Here is an 18,756-nt window from a genome sequence, read left to right as displayed (position 1 = left end):
AATATGCAAACAATGGTCGAACTCGAGCTGTCACAGTCCTTCGAAATATATTAGCTGGCATATCGGGCGGGCAGTCAAAAGAAAGCAGTTAGAAGTCGCCTGTCGAAACTTTTTTTTTATATAAAAAGAGATAGCAGATCTGATGCAAACAAACCCCCAGCTGCCATGTAATGTTTTACTTAGAATGTTGCTTTTGTTTTTTTTTTTTTTATTAAAGTGACTTTAACCCCGAGAGCATACTTTGAATGTGTTGGTAAAATTCTTATTAGAAAGCATTCTATTAAAGAAATAGATATATAAATATCGTTAGTATACTCAGTATTCCTAAGTAATATTAGAGTTTCCAGCCCCTTGAGGTCAGGCGGGTTTTAGAGCTGTCAAAAAATCGTAAGCTGAATTTGAATTTATGAAAATATATATATTTTTATTTTAAAAGCATTTTTCTATACAATTTGGCATGATAAACAACCCTACGTAAAAAATCAGGTGAAATTTGCCCAGAAATTGGACAAATTGTCATTGTATTGTATTTTTTTACTTTATTGAAAATTCCCATACAAAGTCCTGCTTTTAAGCTAACTATTTTATTAAAGCTCGAAAATCCGCCTTACCTTATCTAATCAATTGACAACTCTCAATTAACATACTCTGGTAATGAAGAATAAATTGACAGAGACACACGAACACAAAGCGGCTAAAAACGGTTCCTTCAGAGATTTAAATTTATGAAAAAATATATATTTTTATTTTAAAAGCGTTTTTTGATACAATTTGGCATTATAAACAACCCTACATAAAAATTAAGCTAACTATTTTATTAAAGCTCGAAAATCCGCCTTACCTTATCTAATCAACATACTCTGGTAATGAACAATAAATTGACAGAGACACACGAACACAAAGCGGCACAAAGTATGGCTAAAAACGGTTCCTTCAGAGATCAAGTCATATTCACAAAAATGAACATCTTTGCATGTCTGCTTGTCTGTGATTATTTGTATCCAGATTTTTAAGCGAAGATGGCGTTACGAATGGTGCAAGCCCGAAATGTCAAAATCACGAAGTGAAACCAGCATTAGAAAAAATGTGGCTCACATGTCATGGAACACTGAACCACAGTGATGAGGACATCACTTAAAAATCTGGATTTTTTAAAACTCGCTTGTAAGTAAATATTGAGGAATATTTAAATAGTAAGTAGGATTTCTTTTCTCAATTAAATATAACAAAACAATACAAATGTGTTTTTGTTTGTTTTATTCTGAGTGATGTCTTGTTCTAAATGTGTTTGTTTGTGTGTGTTTTGCTTGTGTCGTTACATACCGTCCAGTCGAAAGAGATTGTATGTTTGTTTGTATGTGTGTATTAGTGGTTTTCTCTTGTGTGAAATGTTTGATTGTTAGTGTTTTTGTTTGTATCATGAGTGAGAAAGTTTCACTTGTTTATATAATTATATATATGTTTTTTTTTCATATCAGTTATCACATTTAATCCTATATATGTGTGTGTGTTTTATTTGTTTTTTTTTCTTTTTGATAAAATGATGCTCATGAAGTTGTAGTTTGATTTTAAATGTGTGATTCTTTTTTTTGTATTTTTTTTTTCTTTTGAGCTTCAATCCTTACCCATAGACAATTCTTGATTTTTTTTTGTGTGTGAGTTTTGCATTTCTTTTGTTTGTTTGGTTGGCAGAGAGAGGTACACATCAATAACTTGTTAGTAGTTTTGTTTAGTTTCATTTATTTTGTTTGCTTGTTTGTCTGCCGCATCATCATGTTTTATTTGCGTTCTCCTAACCATCCATAGTTGTTGTTTTGTCTCTACTTGCTTGTTGCCCGTTCCAAATCCATTGTTTTATTTTCTCAAGTCAATTTTGGGTTTAATTTCAGTAGGAGTTGGAATTCTGTAGAATGTTTGATGGATTGAGGTGTTATCTCGCTCCCCCCCCCCCTCTCTCTCTCTCTCTCTCTCTCTATCTCTCTCTCTCTCACGCGAGTGCCACCGCAGACATTTTGAGTGGCAGATAGTGACACGTTTCGAGTGTTTTTTTGGCAAATTTCTTTTGATTGAATTTGAAGGTTGTTTGCCACCTTGGTTGTTATCAGTGACGAAAAAGGTGTAATTTCGATATCAGTACACACGGTAGCAGTTATCTTTATTGATACTTTTATTGATGCATTGCAGGGAATTTGCGCTGCATTCCAACAGAAATCAGTTTAAATTATCATGAAATTCAGCTCCCTCCGTGTACGCACGAGAGCATGCAGCTAGTGCTCAGTGCTCCATCGTTTTTTCGATTTTTTTCGCCGTAATTGATTGTGGTTACCCGCGAGTTTGCTTCTCCAGCATGCCAAAGGCCGGCCGTGGCCGTGGCAGTTCGAGTGCGGCCTCGAAAACCCGCGAAGTTCGTCTACCGGCCGTGTGCAAAAGGTAAACAAACCAACGCCGTGTCGGCCGCCATCGCGCAGGGGAGCGTCAGCGCAGATGGAATCGATAAAAAGTTACTACATCCCGGATATGTTCCGAGATCACCAGTGCGAACCCGTTCCGGTACTTCCGGTGCCACGACCAGTGGCACATCAACATCCGCCAACATCCCCATTAGGAACGAGTTCCAGATGCTGAGCGACGACGAAGAAAATAACAACTCTGACGGTAGCAGCACTACCGACGACGACGACGACGATGATGGTCGTGCACGGAAAAAAGTGCCGACGTCAAAAAAGAACAACTCTCCAGCGGAACGTAGACCACCTCCAATTTTTGTATTGGACACGTTAGCGGACGATGTTGACGAGTTGCTGGAAGGCCTCGGATATTGTCTGAAAATCGGTAAGTCGGCAGTGCAAGTGATCACACTGACCAAAAAGAATTTCGACCTGGTGTTTGAAGAATTGAAGCGTAGCAACTTCAACTTCTACACATTCAACCCCGAGAAGCCCCTGTTAAGGTCGTCTTGCAGGGTTATCAAGACCGTCCGATCTCCGACCTGAAGGGTCACCTTTCGGACGCCGGAATAAAACCGCGGGAGATTAAAGTGCTCTCGCGCAAGACAACGGTAACAGGTACACACACACTGTACCTGTTGTACTTCGACCGCGGCACCGTCAAGATCCAAGACCTGCGGCGGACTAAGACGTTGGACGGTTTTTGGGTAAACTGGCGGTTTTACACCAAGAACCCGACGGACGTAGCGCAATGCCACCGTTGCCAGAAATTCGGCCACGGCTCGCGGAACTGCAACCTCCGGCCCCGCTGCGTGAAGTGCGGTGAGTCACACCTCTCGGAGGCGTGCGCACTGCCACGAAAGGCGGACTTGGGAGACAAGGCAGAACAAACCAAGCCGCGCGTAAAGTGCGCGAACTGTGACGGCAACCATACCGGCAATTACCGCGGATGCGTCGCGCGCAAGGCCTACCTCGAGGAGCAGGAAAAGAGGAAGAAGAAAGCGTCCCACTCTCCTCAGCGAAGTACGAGCGCAGCCGTTCCTGCAGCTGGACAGCGTACGGTTCCAGCGGAAAACTCAGCGTTCCCTCCTGGTTGGGGGCGTTCGTTCGCCAGCGTGGTCGCTGCCGGTAGCGGCAGTACGGCCCAGCAAGAAGTCACCGGGAAGATCTCTTCACCCTGCCGGAGTTCTTTGCTCTCGCGGGGAGATGATGACGCGGTTTCGGAGCTGCCGGAACAAGGCAGAACAATTCCTGGCCCTTGGGGAACTGATGATCAAACACATCTACAAAGGATAAATTACCTGTGATCTAGATATAAGCTTTCTCTTCCTCTATCCCTTTCCTTTGCAATTTCTGTAAGTTTTTTTATAGTTTTTTCTTACTCTTGCTAGTGCCTTAGTTAAAGAAATAATTGTTCCTAAATGGATTATGATGCAACACACAGCTGTAAGGAACTCCAAAACTCTGTTATGCACTTCAAAATAACTCATTGTATCATGATTATTCACCAATAAAACCGAATTGAAAAAAATTGAATTATCATGAAATTTATTCACACCGTAGTGATTAATAGAAAATTTCATAAAACATGAATGCATACAAAATGTGCACGGTCAAACTCAAACAATTCCAAGTTACTCATGGCAAATTTCCAATGAACTTTTGAACTCTTTCAACCACAATAAACTTGCTATTAATTTGGAATCCCCAATTTCCTGCCTTTGCCGATGCAATAATCTGCCTCTGACAGAATATAACTTTTTCACTCCCAAAAGACGAACAAGAAGTACAAAAAAAAGCTGTGAAACGGAAACCACACCTTCGCCAATCTGTGCAGCCCAGGTGAAAAACTTTATAGTTATTTCCCTCATTTCCGCCCAGAGCGAACCTCCGAAATGCAGGTGCGACTCGGCTTTTAGACTGGTTCAAAAACAATCAAAACATGCATTTTTCTTCACTTTTCGTCCACCAGATATCGCTGTCAATCGTCTCTAACTCTTTCGGGCAGCGCCGTATCGAGTTGCGGTCTTCAAAAAAGTTGAACAGTTTGATGTCGAACCTTTCTAACGCAAAATTTTGCAACGAAAAATAACAAGTGCCGGTGAAGTGAGCTTTTTTCGATTTTCTTCATTCAAGTGTCCCACCGAGATTGATAAAATCCTATCGACGAGGGAAAGAGAGAGGGAGCAGAGAGCGGCGGAAATTTTCCTCAAATGTTTTCCATGTGAAAATCTGCTTTACTTTGGGTTCTATTGTGTGATTTATGTATAAAAAGGGAGAAAGTTTTTCTCTTCAGGAGGTTTCCTTCTTTTTCTTTCTTTTTGCTTCATTTATTCTGCCATAAAATACAAAGTGGCGTGCACTTCTATGTGTATAGGTAAGTGTGTAAAAGGTATTCTTCTCATTTTTTCTGTGTAGATTTGTCTAGATTTAAAATAGAGCGTGAAAAAATAGTCAAAAATAGTGCAAACAGGAGGGTCGTTGCAGTCTGGTTGTCTGTGGCGGTTTCTCCTTGTTTTTTTTGTTTGTTGTATATAAATAGAATCGTTTCGAACAATTTTATTGCAACAGTCTCCCGAAAGGCCAAAAAAGGTGTAAGTGGTGGTGGTGGGAAAATTGGAACACACGAGGATCGAGAGAGCCGTTTCGTGCGCTGAAAACTCGTCCTTTTCCAAGCTCTTTAGTTTTTATCTCTTCAACATTCTTCTTCTTTGCTTTTTTCTGTTGTCACTTGATAATCCTTAAATTCTAGGCGGTGTTTTTGTGTGAGTGTGGATTGTGTTTGTGTATGTTTTTTTTTTTGGAAAAATAGACTACGATATCAAAAAACAGCAGTTCTTGGGTGAGGAAAACATTTTCTCATCAACACTAGTACAGTATATAATAATAATATTTTTTTGTTTGTTTGCTTTTTTATGATCGACTTTCATCGCAATACAAAAGTTCACAAACACTACATTGATTTGTTGTTGTTTTTTTGTCATCATCGTCATCGCTCTAAGAAGGAAGAATATCGCGATCTTCTTTTCGTTCGTTTTTTTCTCACTTTTTATATGGAAATTATTACTCTTTTGTGTGTGAATCTATTCTTCTCTCTGATGTTTAGCACTCTGCTACAACGAAAATTGACTACATGAAATACTTGTTTGCTTTGCTGTGTATGTTTCTCATTTAAATATATATAGCTATCAATACAACTAGTTTGGGTTCACATACATTTGTCAATCAACACAGATTCATTTCATGTTTTGTTTTTTTTTTCTGTAAGTAATGTTAACATTGCTAATTAATTTCCTTACAATGCTTAATAAACAACGTGACACGATGGATTCATCAAACAACAATTATATATTATTGGCTACACATTGGAAAAATTTGTTTTGATAATAAATTTGATTTTCTTATAATTTTCTTGTTTCATTTTGACTCAGTGTGACCCGTATCTAGTAGCCGGGTAAAGTAGTTGATAAAACAATAAAAAATTACACTGTAAAAAGTAAGCACAACAAAACGAAGCACAATACTGTTACACGTTAAAATATAACTAAAAAGTAAATAAAATCTAAAAGACGCCACCTTTGTTCGACCACCTCCGGAACCGACGAACCCGAAACCGCGGTAAAAAGGAGCACAAGGATGTTTTCGGCCTGCCAAGTGTCAAACCGGTTCCGAGGGCGGTCGCCCTCGAGGGCGCTTCACCTCAAGAATTCAAAACTGTCAAACGAAAAGAATCAAAACAAAAACATAACCCCGCCGCCTGCTTAGATCTCATAGTTGCGGAACTTGTTGACCACCTCGCTCGGGTTTTCCGAGCCCCACTCGCCCTTCCGGCCGCCGTAGTACAGGGCGGCCCCGCCCTCCGAGGCGCGCCTGTGGGCCGGATTGGGCGCGGTGGCGCTGAGACCACTGGCCGCCGCCGACCCTGCCCCAGCTCCGGCTTCCGGCAGCATGCGGTCCTTGGTCTTGGGGGTGGCCCAGTGCATGCTCTGCTGGACGTGCTCCTTCATGCCGACCCAGTTGCGGTAGCTGACCTGGATGCCGCTGCCGCGCCACTTGTCGTAGTTGGCGCGCTTCTCCGGGTCGCACAGGATCTCCTTGGCCTCCTGTGGGGGAAAACAGAATATGGGTTGTTTTTTTTAAGAATCTTCAGAATCTGTTTATTCTAACATCAGCGTTCAGTACGTTAATCGCTCTTGAGAACAGTGCTGCCATCTGTGGGTTTAAAGTAGTTTTGTCAAACTTCCGCTAGAGGGCAATTGCCCACTGACAGTGCGAACCTAGTGGCAAAAATGAGAAACATGCCGTGTTAACGGACTAAACAAATTTCCTCCAAAGTTTCATTCATGCATTTAAAAAAAAACTGTCACCATGAATTATGAACATTTTTGTGTTATTTTAGGCAAAACAATGCAATTGGGCCAATGTGAGTTTGTAAACAAATTGTGTAATCTGATTTTTATATTAGGAGTGAGCAGAGCACACGGTTTGTTTACAAAACTTGCATTGACCCATTTACATTGTTTTGCTTGATTTTACCTAATTCAATGTTAAAAAAAGAAATTCAACAGAAACTGTATGTAATGTAATGTAAGTGTGTTATAATTTTTTCTAACACCAAATCTGACAACATTCCAAGATGTAATTTTGACACATTTTGTTAAAAAGGTGGATTTTGAAAGGTTGAAAATTTGGTTGTTAGAATATTACCTCATTTTTGAGTAATATTACCTAAAAATGTGTAAAAATGTGATATTCAACGGAACTGATAAAAATTTCACCAGTTTCTGATGTAAAATTACACTTTTTTTTGACACAAAATCTGACACCATTCACAGATGTACCATCATTTTATTTGTATTGCGCGTATTCCCGAAAAAGACACGCGGCATACCAGCCTCGAAACGACGCGCCGCATTTTCGGCAAATGCGCGCTGTCAAATCCCATACTGTGCGTTTTGTTTTTGTTGATCTTCTTCTTCGAATTGCATTGCATTGTTGCCGGGAATGTTTTTTATCACACCAAAAGTGTAGAAAATCGCTGGCAACAGTGTCTGCGGCACATTATGAAATGCCGCGCGGCGTGTACCTTCGAGAGAAACGGACAATATATTTTTTGTTTAGGAATAATAAATAAGGACGAAGGACTAAGGACTAAGGACTAAGGACTAAGGACTAAGGACTAAGGACTAAGGACTAAGGATTAAGGACTAAGGACTAAGGACTAAGGACTAAGGACTAAGGACTAAGGACTAAGGATTAAGGACTAAGGACTAAGGACTAAGGACTAAGGACTAAGGACTAAGGACTAAGGACTAAGGACTAAGGACTAAGGACTAAGGACTAAGGACTAAGGACTAAGGACTAAGGACTAAGGACTAAGGACTAAGGACTAAGGACTAAGGACTAAGGACTAAGGACTAAGGACTAAGGACTAAGGACTAAGGACTAAGGACTAAGGACTAAGGACTAAGGACTAAGGACTAAGGACTAAGGACTAAGGACTAAGGACTAAGGACTAAGGACTAAGGACTAAGGACTAAGGACTAAGGACTAAGGACTAAGGACTAAGGACTAAGGACTAAGGACTAAGGACTAAGGACTAAGGACTAAGGACTAAGGACTAAGGACTAAGAACTAAGGACTAAGGACTAAGAACTAAGGACTAAGGACTAAGGACTAAGGACTAAGGACTAAGGACTAAGGACTAAGGACTAAGGACTAAGGACTAAGGACTAAGGACTAAGGACTAAGGACTAAGGACTAAGGACTAAGGACTAAGGACTAAGGACTAAGGACTAAGGACTAAGGACTAAGGACTAAGGACTAAGGACTAAGGACTAAGGACTAAGGACTAAGGACTAAGGACTAAGGACTAAGGACTAAGGACTAAGGACTAAGGACTAAGGACTAAGGAATGAGATTTTTTCTGGTAAATTTACTTCAAATTCTTTTTCGGTTACAACCTTTTATTTTCCTTGCCCACCTTCTAAATCATCCCAAATCGTTTCCAATTATCCGGAAAGGTTCAGGTTCATCTACGTTCATCTTCGAGAAAAATAGCCTGTCTCCCAGCATCCCACTCCCAATCCCCGGACAGAAAAGCTCTCCCACGTTCGGCGCAACTTATTGTCAGCTCGGCAGCCGTTTGAAGGAAAGAAGAAAAAAATGTCAAGACACGAAACTGGCAAGAAAAAAAGGATTTACCGAGCGTGCCGTTTCGCCAGGAATTGAATTACACTTTCCGCCATCAAATCAGTGTCATCTTCTGATGTGTGTGTGAGAGAATAAGTGGGTGTGTGCGTGCTTTGCCATTGATTTCGCTGTAAAAATAAAGAAAACCTAATAAAATACTAATTTTCTTTTGTTTTTAGAAGTACTCAAAATTTTATAAAACTACAGTTGATTCGCCCCTTTCAATCGTTTCTCGCGATTTCCTGTGACTGTTGATGTTCCGATGTGAAGAAAACACTCGTACTGTGTATGGTGTGTGCCTGTACGTGTGTCATCTTCCGGTAATGAGATAAGGAAGAGCCGCTTTCCCCCCCACCAGCTCTCTCACACGACAATGTCAATTTCATTTTCACTGGCACGTTTATTTACCGAGTTGATTTGGCGAGATCCGGAAGAAGAAACTGGTGCGACGGTTGGAGGACTATTGCTGGCATGACGATGACAATGAAGACGACTATACGACGGCGTGACCTTTTGAGCGCGTAATTAAGGCACAAGTTATCAGGATTAAGTGACTTTGAGCTAACTTATTAAATTGGTCCCAAGTTGTGGGCGACGTTGTAAGTGATATGCTTAAAATAAAATTATTTAAAAGCTCAACACATTTCAGTTGATTTCCCTTCCAACAAAAAGCAGATACAAGTTTTTATCGATTCCAAATTGAATTAGCAAGCATTAACTCAATTGATTAGGAAACTTGTTCCTTTCATCCGCGAACTTCAAGCTAATTGAAGTTGGGGAGAAGTTTTGGGTGCTGTCTACGTTTAATTTCTTGATTTGGGTTTTAATTATGTGTAAAGAAAAAAGGTAGTACTCATAGGATGAACATCAAAATGTCAAAGAGCGTTTTACCTAGAGGTAAAAAACGTGTTAAAATGTTGATGAAAATTCTTAAAGTGCTTCGAAAATAAAACCACTGCAAAAATTTAAAACATTTTGTTTATATTTTATTCATTTTTGAAAAAGGATCTCCTAAATGAAGTGTGTTTTCGAAACTTCTCAGAACTAATCGTCCTTCTTTTACAAAGTGTCGAGCAAAAATTGTTTCAGCCATTGCGATGATATGAATTGAAAAAAAAATCTTTTTTTGCAAAAATCCTCCAAAACCGCTGCTGTTTAAATACGAATAAACTACAAAAAAGTCTAATTATTTTGTTTCAAGGAATTCCCACATCGAATATGATCTAAATTGAAGCATTTTGAACTGGATCATGCAGTATAAAGTGGAATCGCTGAATATATTATTTGAATAATTATGAACAGTATTGAACAATGAAATAAAAAATGCTGCTTGGTTAAAATGTTTTTTAAAACTAAAAAGAAAAAAATGTCAAAAAATATGACAAAAAAAAGAAGTAGAGTTGTCTCACTCACTCGAAGAGTTTGCTCACTCACTCGTTTATCTATTCATTCATTCACTTTTTTACACATTAACTGATTCATTAACTTATCCACTTGGTGACACTTACTTACGTTGCACTCATACACTAACTTTCTCACACACTCACTCTCTCACTAACTCACTCACTCAATCAATCACTAAATCACTCACTCACTCACTCACTTACTCACTCACTCACATCTAATCTAATCTAATCTAATCGAACACAAGTGCAGCCAGTCCGAAGAAAGCATTCCTGCCAATATTAATGATTGCTTTACATTCGAGTAACCCCGAACATGTATTGAAAAAAGTGAAGCGGCCAGGCCTACTGCGTTGCATTAGCCGCAGAGACAGATTCTGAAAATGGTTCACATTTCACAGAATCAACAGGGGAAGAAGGATGCGTGGACATACCGTACCAAACGCTCCGAATGAGTTGTGGTTGAGTGTGTATGTGTAAATTTGGCAAGTAATTATATTTTTTTAGGAGGGGGGGAGGGGGGTGGGATTTGGATTAAGGACATGGAAGATGAAATGAGGTTAGAAGGATATTTCATCTGATAAATTGAATATAATATAAATTATCTGGCCAATCACTTACTCACTCACTCACTAACTCATTTACTCACTCATTCACTCACTCACTCAATCACTGACTCACTCACTCGTTCATTGTCTCACTCACACTTAATCACCTATTCCCTTTACTTACTTCGACGCTGTCGTCCTAACTTGTCGAACGTCGCTTTTTGACGTTGCGAGAAAAACGCGTTTTTATGTTTGACCTTGAATAAACAGCAACGAGAGCACGGTAATGTAAACAACAACAAATGTTTGGTTGACCATTCTGTGCATTGTCCTAAAGTTTGGTTAAATTTAGTTGAAACTGCGACTATTTTCAAAAAAGTTACCTTAAAGTGGCTATAAGTTAAAAACGGTGCACTTTATCAAAATTTCACTAAAGTACTTTTTGATTGAAAATTCGATTTTCCATCGAAAAATGAAGTTGAATTTTTTTTGCGATTTTTTCGATTTTTTGAAAATTTTTGTATTGATTTAAAAAATTATAACTCGGTCAAAGATTTTTTTCCGATTCTGGAAATTTCTGAAAAGTTGGCATTTGATGTCCTATATGTTATAAAAAAAAAGATTAAAAATAGTGTAATTTGCAATTCAAGTTTTAGTGACAAAAAGTGAAATTAAAAATCACCAAATTTTTTTTTACCGCGTCATTTTTTTTTCAGTGTAGTCCATATCCATACCTACAACTATGCCGAAGACAAAAAAATCCTTCAAAAGATACAGATTTTTAAATTTTCACGTATCATTTTTGTATGGACGGCTGCCAAATTTGTATGGAAAATTATATGAACGAACTAATGATGCAAAATTGCTTCTTTGGGCATACCGAAGGCACCAAAAAAGTTTCAGCCGGATTAAAAAATACAAAAAAATCGAATGACCGAAATCTCTGAGAATTGCTCACATGTTTACGGTAGTCAAGATCGTACTTGTGTCAAACGCGTTCTGACCTAAAATTTGCCCTTTGTCGCACTTACAGCAATTTTCAAAACAATAATGTACGGAGTTTTTTTTTCGGTTTTTATTGAATATCTCAGGTTTTAAATCGAATTTTAGGGATCTGTGAAGGTCAAAAGGTGAGGCATTGTGAGATGCAAAAAACGCCGTTTCTAACTCAATTTGGCCCAAAATGCACGTGCGACAAGCTAGCACGACAGCGACGACATACTGATGTCTTTGAAAATCCTTAAAATTATGTTGTAAATGGTACTAAAAACTGATTTTCCTAAGGTCCTATGTACATAGAAAACCCACGGCATGAGCATGAGCATAAGCATGAGAGCAAATAATATATTGAAAATTTTTAATTATAAAATTACTTATTCAAACCAATCTTAATTGATTTAAGAGTGCAAACAGAAAAAAATGATTTTCCTGCAACGTTTGTTTTGCCTTCCTCTTGCTTTAATTTTAATTCTTCCCCAGGGAACTTGGAACAAAGACAACAAGTTGTTTATGGTCACGGTGGTTGTCTTTTCCATCACGGCGCGTCGTCAATTTTCTTTATTCTTATGCTGGTTTCCTTCGCAAAAGAGTCAGAGATATAAGGTAAACAGCACAACATTTGGAGAAAACTTTATTTTTTTTCTTTGGATTTTTCAGCACTCAAGTGTATGTTGAAATAATAGTTTATACAAGAAGTTGCAAAAAGAAGATTTTTTCAGCACGAGTCGTACATTTATCCAACGAGGTTTACCGAGTTGAATAAATACGACGAGTGCTGAAAGAATCAAGTTTTGCAACGAGTTGCTAACAACATTTTTGTGCAATTCCGAAAAACGCTTCTTGATTGGAATTTTATGTAAAACATTCATGTGATTAGTAAATTCACCGTTCAAAACAAAACAAATATTGAAGAGTGTTACTTTTCGATACTAGTGTTGAAAAGTACAACTTTTCAGCACCCATTTGAACTTTTCACTGGTATTGAAAGGTATTAATCTTCCAATCTGTTATTTTGAGTAAAGAAAAGTAGGCCGTTTCATTTCTCCAGAAGGAGAGCAAAAGTTGACAATTTCACAGTGAAAAGGCAAAAAGTACTTTTTACAATTCCGTCGTGAAACTTCTTACTTTTCCTGTCAGTCTTGAACGACGAAATAGCCTACTTTTCTGTACCAAAAATAACAGAATCGAATAGCAACACTTTTCAAAATAAATGCTGAAAAGTTCTACTTGTTGCATAAACTACTATTTCAGCACTGTTGTTTTTAGAGGCAAAAATAAAGCATTCGAGAATGTCAGGAAAAATTAGTAGTTTCACAACGGAGTTGCAAAATAGTAGTTTATGCAACAAGTTGCAAAAAGAGGATTTTTCAGCACGAGTCGTACATTTATCCAACGAGATTCACCGAGTTGGATAAATACGAAGAGTGCTGAAAAAATGAAGTTTTGCAACGAGTTCCATACAAATTTTTTTGCAATTCCAAAAAACACACACTGAGTAAAATTTTAAGTAAAATTTTCATGTATTTTGTCAATAAATCGTTTAAATAAAAAAAAATGTTGAAAAGTGTTACTTTTCAAAACAAGTGCTAAAAAGTTCAACACTTCAGCATCCATTTGAGTGCTGTAAAGTAGAACTTTTCAGCATTTATTTTAAAAAGTGTTGCTATTCAATTCTGTTACTTTTGGTACAGAAAAGTAGGCTATTTCGTCATTCGAGAATGACAGGAAAAGTTAGCAGTTTCACAACGGAGTTGCAAAAATATCTTTAAAAACATTACAAAAGTGGGAAACAGCATCAATTACCCTAGTCTGGCAACATTGTAGTGCACTCTGAGGACACTGGGCGTCGTAGTGTCGGTTCCATTACCGGGTGGCGCTACCCAATAATGGTTCTCCTGGGAAATGGTACATTTCGCGACATCCGATGGAAATGTGATCTGGGAGGGCGCACAATTTGGTTTCGTCAAGGCGATTGTGGTGAAAATTTGATGATTGCTTTTAACAGTGCGACCTGTTGAATGATTTCAGGGAGAAATTTGGAAAAGATACATTTTTTCAAGCCAATTCTATTACTTCATAGAAAATCCACGTTTGATAACAAATCACAACCTAGAACTGGCGATAATGAAATCACGTTCTACCCAGTCAAGCAGCAGCCAGCGCATAATTGATTCGATCAAGAATGGGTGGCCAGTTTGCGTTCTGCTTTAAAGCTAATAAAAAGTTTCTCGGTTTTTAGTCGTTGTGTACGCTGCTGATCGCTGTTTGCGCTAGGTAGATAAAAGCTTGAAAAGCAGCTTTTTCCAGCTAAGTTTCGCAAAGCTCAAAGCTGGTTCAACCAGCGAGAACAGGTGAAAAATATAATAATGATAATAGTTGGGGCGGAAAATCCTGCGGATTACATGAAGGCGGAAAATTAGATTTTTCTCTGGCACAAAAGCTTGAGGATAGCTGTTTAAAATTTGATTTTAAAGTTCTTTATTAAAAATTATAAAACATCTTAAAGTTTGGATAGAAACATAATACATTGTATTCAAATCTAAATCAAACGAAAACAAATCGATTCAGAATTATTGCACACTCAAAAGTTTTACTGCTGTAGCGACAACAAAGTGCAGAGCAAGCAACTTCCCCTTCGATCCCGCTGAGACAATTTTACAAAGTCTTGAGGAAACAACTCTCTCAGGGACCTTCCTGTCCCGACATCCAGGAAATCTCAGCCCTTTTTGATGATGTCAATTTCACCATAAACAGCAAACATTCATTCTTCCTCGTTTTTTTTAGCTCACACTCTCTTATATTTGCACATTCACATGTGTGTGTGTGTTTGTTAGTATGCCAACAACTCTGTCTGTATTTGTGTTGGGAACAGAATTTCCCTTCGCAAACAATTCCTCAGCCTCAGTTATTCCTGGATGTTGGGAGCAGCAGAGACACGATTTTCCTCTTTCGAGATTTCCACCCCTGCTACCCCTCCCCCCCCTCTTTCAAAGTTGTGTGTATGTCACAGGCCTTTGAATAAATTCACCGGCTGACGTCTTCAATTCTTTCTATCCGTCGTTTACACACATAGTTTGTTGAACGACATGAACGGAAGAATTTTAAAGGTGGAGTAGCAACTTTAGTAACAAAAATCTTAAAATATGAAAATAAAAAAAAAAAGAATATCAACATTTCAATGCAAAATTGATTTTGATTTGAAATCATTTGTTTTCAAAACATCTAAGTTTTAAATAAGGGTCATTCCAGGTAAACTAGGTACACTTTTAGACTCGACCTTTACCGATTTGGACCAAACTTGGAGAGAACATTCATCTATTGATAGTTAACAGAAATCCCAAGTTTGGTCCCGATTGGACCATCCCTCTATTTTTGGCACCACCCTCTTTTTTGACGATTTTCTAAAACTTTTTTTTCTTTTAATCATAACTTTGCAACTATTTGTGCAAAAGACATTTTTACAGGTTGCATTTTATAGAAAATTGTCCAAGGAATTCGATAAAAGTAAAATTTTAACCCTTAAATACCATCTAACTTTATATTTTAACGTTTTAAGTATTGAAACTCAGTTTTGACCAATTCCTTATAGTTTTATTTTTTTTTATTTTATCACCATCGTGTTTCCCGGACAACTTTACATAAAAATCAATGTAAACCTCAAACTTAAATGAACTATTGGCGTGATACTGCGATTTTACTGAAAAAAGTTTGATTTTGCGCAGCACTTTGCAACAAATAGGGATGAATCTCGCATAGTTCGCATTATATAAGTGAGAAACTTATTTCGGATTTAAATTCATAGAGCAGAGTGCTATGCAAAATTGAACTTTTTCAGTAGAATCGGTGTATCTCGCAAATAGTTCATTTTAGTTTGAGGTTTACATTGAGTTTTATACAAAATTTTCTTGGAAACACGATGGTGATAAAATAAAAAAAAATTGTAAGGAATTGGTCAAAACTGAATTTTGATGCTTAAAACGTTAAAATATAATAGTAGGAGGTATTTATAGGTTAAAATTTAATTTAATCGAATTCCTTGGATAATTTTCTATAAAATGCAACCTGTAGAAAGCCTTTGCTCAAATAGCTGCAAAGTTATGATTAAAAGAAAAAAAGTTTTTAGAAAATCGTCAAAAAAGAGGGCGGTTCCAAAAATAGAGGGATGGTCAAATCAGAACCAAACTTAGGATTTCTGTTAACTATCGATAGATGAACGTTGAATGTTTTTTTTCGAGACAAAAAAAAAAACATTTTCAAGCCGGAAATTTATTTAAACTCAAAATATTATCGCGTTAGGATGCATTTTAAATTGATTTAAACTGAATGCTCTTGAAATCACATTGAGTCTGGCCCCGATAATTTATTGATAAATAATACTAAATACAAATATTAAATGAACAAATAATAATACTTATTCTCACAATTTGCATCGTCAAACATTGCTAATTTTGATTTTCTCTAGATAAAAGTTATTAGCATTTAATTTTTCATAGAATATATTCTTTTAAATAGTAGAATTTTAAAAACTTGACAAATTGGTTTTAAAAGCGACGTTTACTAAAATAAATTTTCACTTTATTTGCAATTTTATTGTAAACGCAAACTTTTTTTGCACGACGCCGTTTCTTCAATTAGTGAATACTTATTTATTCAAATATAGAAAACATTATAAAAATAATCGTTTTATTCACATTCTTATTTAATTTTTTTTGCAATTCCGTCGTGAAACTACTTATTTTTCCTGTCATTCTTGAACGACGAAATAGCCTACTTTTCTGTACCAAAAATAACAGAATCGAATAGCAACACTTTTCAAAATAAATGCTTAAAAATTCTACTTTTCAGCACTCAAATGGGTGCTGAAAAGTTGAACTTTTCAGCACTTGTTTTGAAAAGTTGAACTTTTCAGCACTTGTTTTGAAAAGTAACACTTTTCATTTTTTTTTTATTTAAACGATTTATTGACAAAATATATGAAAATTTGACATAAAATTTCACTCAGTGTGTGTTTTTTGGAATTTCAAAAAATGTTATATTTAACTCGTTGCAAAACTTGATTTTTTCAGCACTCTTCGTATTTATCCAACTCGGTGAACTTCGTTGGATCAATGTACGACTCGTGCTGAAAAAATTTTCTATTTGCAACTTGTTGCATAAACTACTATTATGCAACAAGTTTCAAAACGCAGATTTTTTCAACACGAGTCGTACGTGGTTTACCGAGTTGGATTAATACGACGAGTGCTGAAAATATCATGTTTTGCAACGAGTTGCTCAAAAAATTTTTTTTTGCGATTCCGCAAAACGCTTTTTGGATGGAATTTTATGCGTATCATCCATGTGTTAAGTAAACTCACCTGTCAAAACAAACAATATTGAAAAATGTTACTTTTCGATACTAGTGTTGAAAAGTTCAACTTTTTAATAAATATTTTTCAATACCAGTGCTGAAAAGTTCTACTTTTCAGCACTAAAATGGGTATTAAAAATTTCTGCTTTTCAGAACTGAAATGGGTTCTAAAAAGTTGAACTTTTCAACACTAGTATCGAAAAGTATCATTTTCCAATATTTTTTGTTTTGACAGGTGAATTTACTTAACATATGGATGATACGCATAAAATTCTATCCAAAAAGCGTTTTTCGGACTGCAAAAAAAAAATGTTGTAAGCAACTCGTTGCAAAACATGATTTTTTCTGCACTCGTCGTATTTATCCAACTCGGTAAACAAAAAAAAGTATATATATGATAATTTTTGTTATTGTCTGCTCTTCAACTTTGTAGAACATTGTTACACTCTAAAAAATAACCCTGCAAAGTTAGAAAAAAACACGAAATTTTAAAATGAAAAATTTTGTTCTAAATGAAAAAATGATCCTTCTGGGTCAATGTAGATTCGAAAAGTACATTAAATTTTTCATAAAATGACATGTTCCAAAAAATTTTACAGTCGAGTAACGGAAAATGGGAGAATTTTTAAAACGTTTTTAGTGTTTTTTTTTAATTAAAAATACGTTTTTTTCGGAATTTTGACTACGCCATCAAATCAGGCATCTTATTTTACTTAAAAGTCCCTTTGACACCAAATTTCTATCTCATCACCGTTTCAGGCTGCAAATTATTGAAAAACACCACTTTTTCGCATGCTCAAAAATGGAAGGGGTCGTACCGCCCCTTCGTCACGAGATATCAAAAAACGGGCCTCGGATTCGTGATCAGGGACAAAAGATACCCCTTAGGACAAAGTTTCACGCAAATCGAAGAGGGGTCGGGGCAACTTTTCCCGATTTCGTGTGAGTTGGTAGAGAATTACCCATTTCTATGTCAAAAAACGGTTTTTCTAAGGACTGACGATATTTGGAAACTATTGATTTAATTTTCAATGTTAAAAATTAAACATTTCATTTTGTAACAATGCAACATCCTGGAGTAGAACTGTTAAATTTTAATAAAACACTAATTGAATTGTAGAATGACTACAAAATAATTCTTAAATTTGGCCAAAAATATGAAATCAGCGAAATTATTTTTGACCTTTTGAATTTTTTTAAATAAAGATCGAGGAATTTAACAAAAGTTTCATATTTTGACATTGAAAATCGAATCAGAGATAACGAAAGTTGAAAATTACAGCTTATTTAGGTGTCACATAGAAAAACTCATATTTATCGATTCGGATCCTTTGTAAGAAAACATTTATAGTATTTTTCTGCTTTTCAAAAGTTTCAGTAAATTATTACTTAGAAGTGACTATAGCTCCATAACGGTGCACTTTTATTTAAAAAATCGGTACAATACTTTTAGATTGATTTTGATTTAGAATTTTTTAAAAAAAATTTTAAAGGTTGTTTTGACCACATTTTCGATATTGTTAAAAAAATATTTATTTGAAAAAATATATATTTCTGGAACCGGATTTCGTACCCTCAGGCACAAAACCATCTTTTTCTCGAAAATTAAATAACACGTAATTTTGGGAATCCAACTTTGAGTGAAAACAATTGAACGAAAGAAACAACCTTGTCGAAGACACCAAATCGATCAGAAAATCACATCTCAAGATATAAATTTTCTTATCCATTTTTTGTATCTAATTTCAAAAAAAGTCAAAACGATTGTGAGAATGCCACAAAACTACTCAAATCACTGATCTTTTTATGGGATACTC

At 36.5% G+C, this 18,756-nt stretch overlaps 1 protein-coding gene across 1 annotated transcript in view; it reads right to left on the bottom strand.

Annotated features, from left to right (window-relative positions):
• Positions 1-5,238: 5,238 nt before the first annotated feature.
• Positions 5,239-18,756, bottom strand: part of LOC6051275 (J domain-containing protein) — a 126,560-nt gene continuing 113,042 nt past the window's right edge. Inside the window, exon 3 of the mRNA XM_038249442.1 lies at positions 5,239-6,550. Coding sequence (XP_038105370.1) covers positions 6,209-6,550 — 342 coding nt within the window. The 3' untranslated portion in view covers positions 5,239-6,208. The remainder of the gene's footprint in view (positions 6,551-18,756) is intronic.

This window comes from Culex quinquefasciatus, chromosome 1 (genome assembly GCF_015732765.1).
Source record: "Culex quinquefasciatus strain JHB chromosome 1, VPISU_Cqui_1.0_pri_paternal, whole genome shotgun sequence".
NCBI classification, from domain to species: domain Eukaryota; kingdom Metazoa; phylum Arthropoda; class Insecta; order Diptera; family Culicidae; genus Culex; species Culex quinquefasciatus.
The sequence above is the reverse complement of the archived record's forward strand: the minus strand, read 5'-3'. Positions and strand labels throughout refer to the sequence as shown.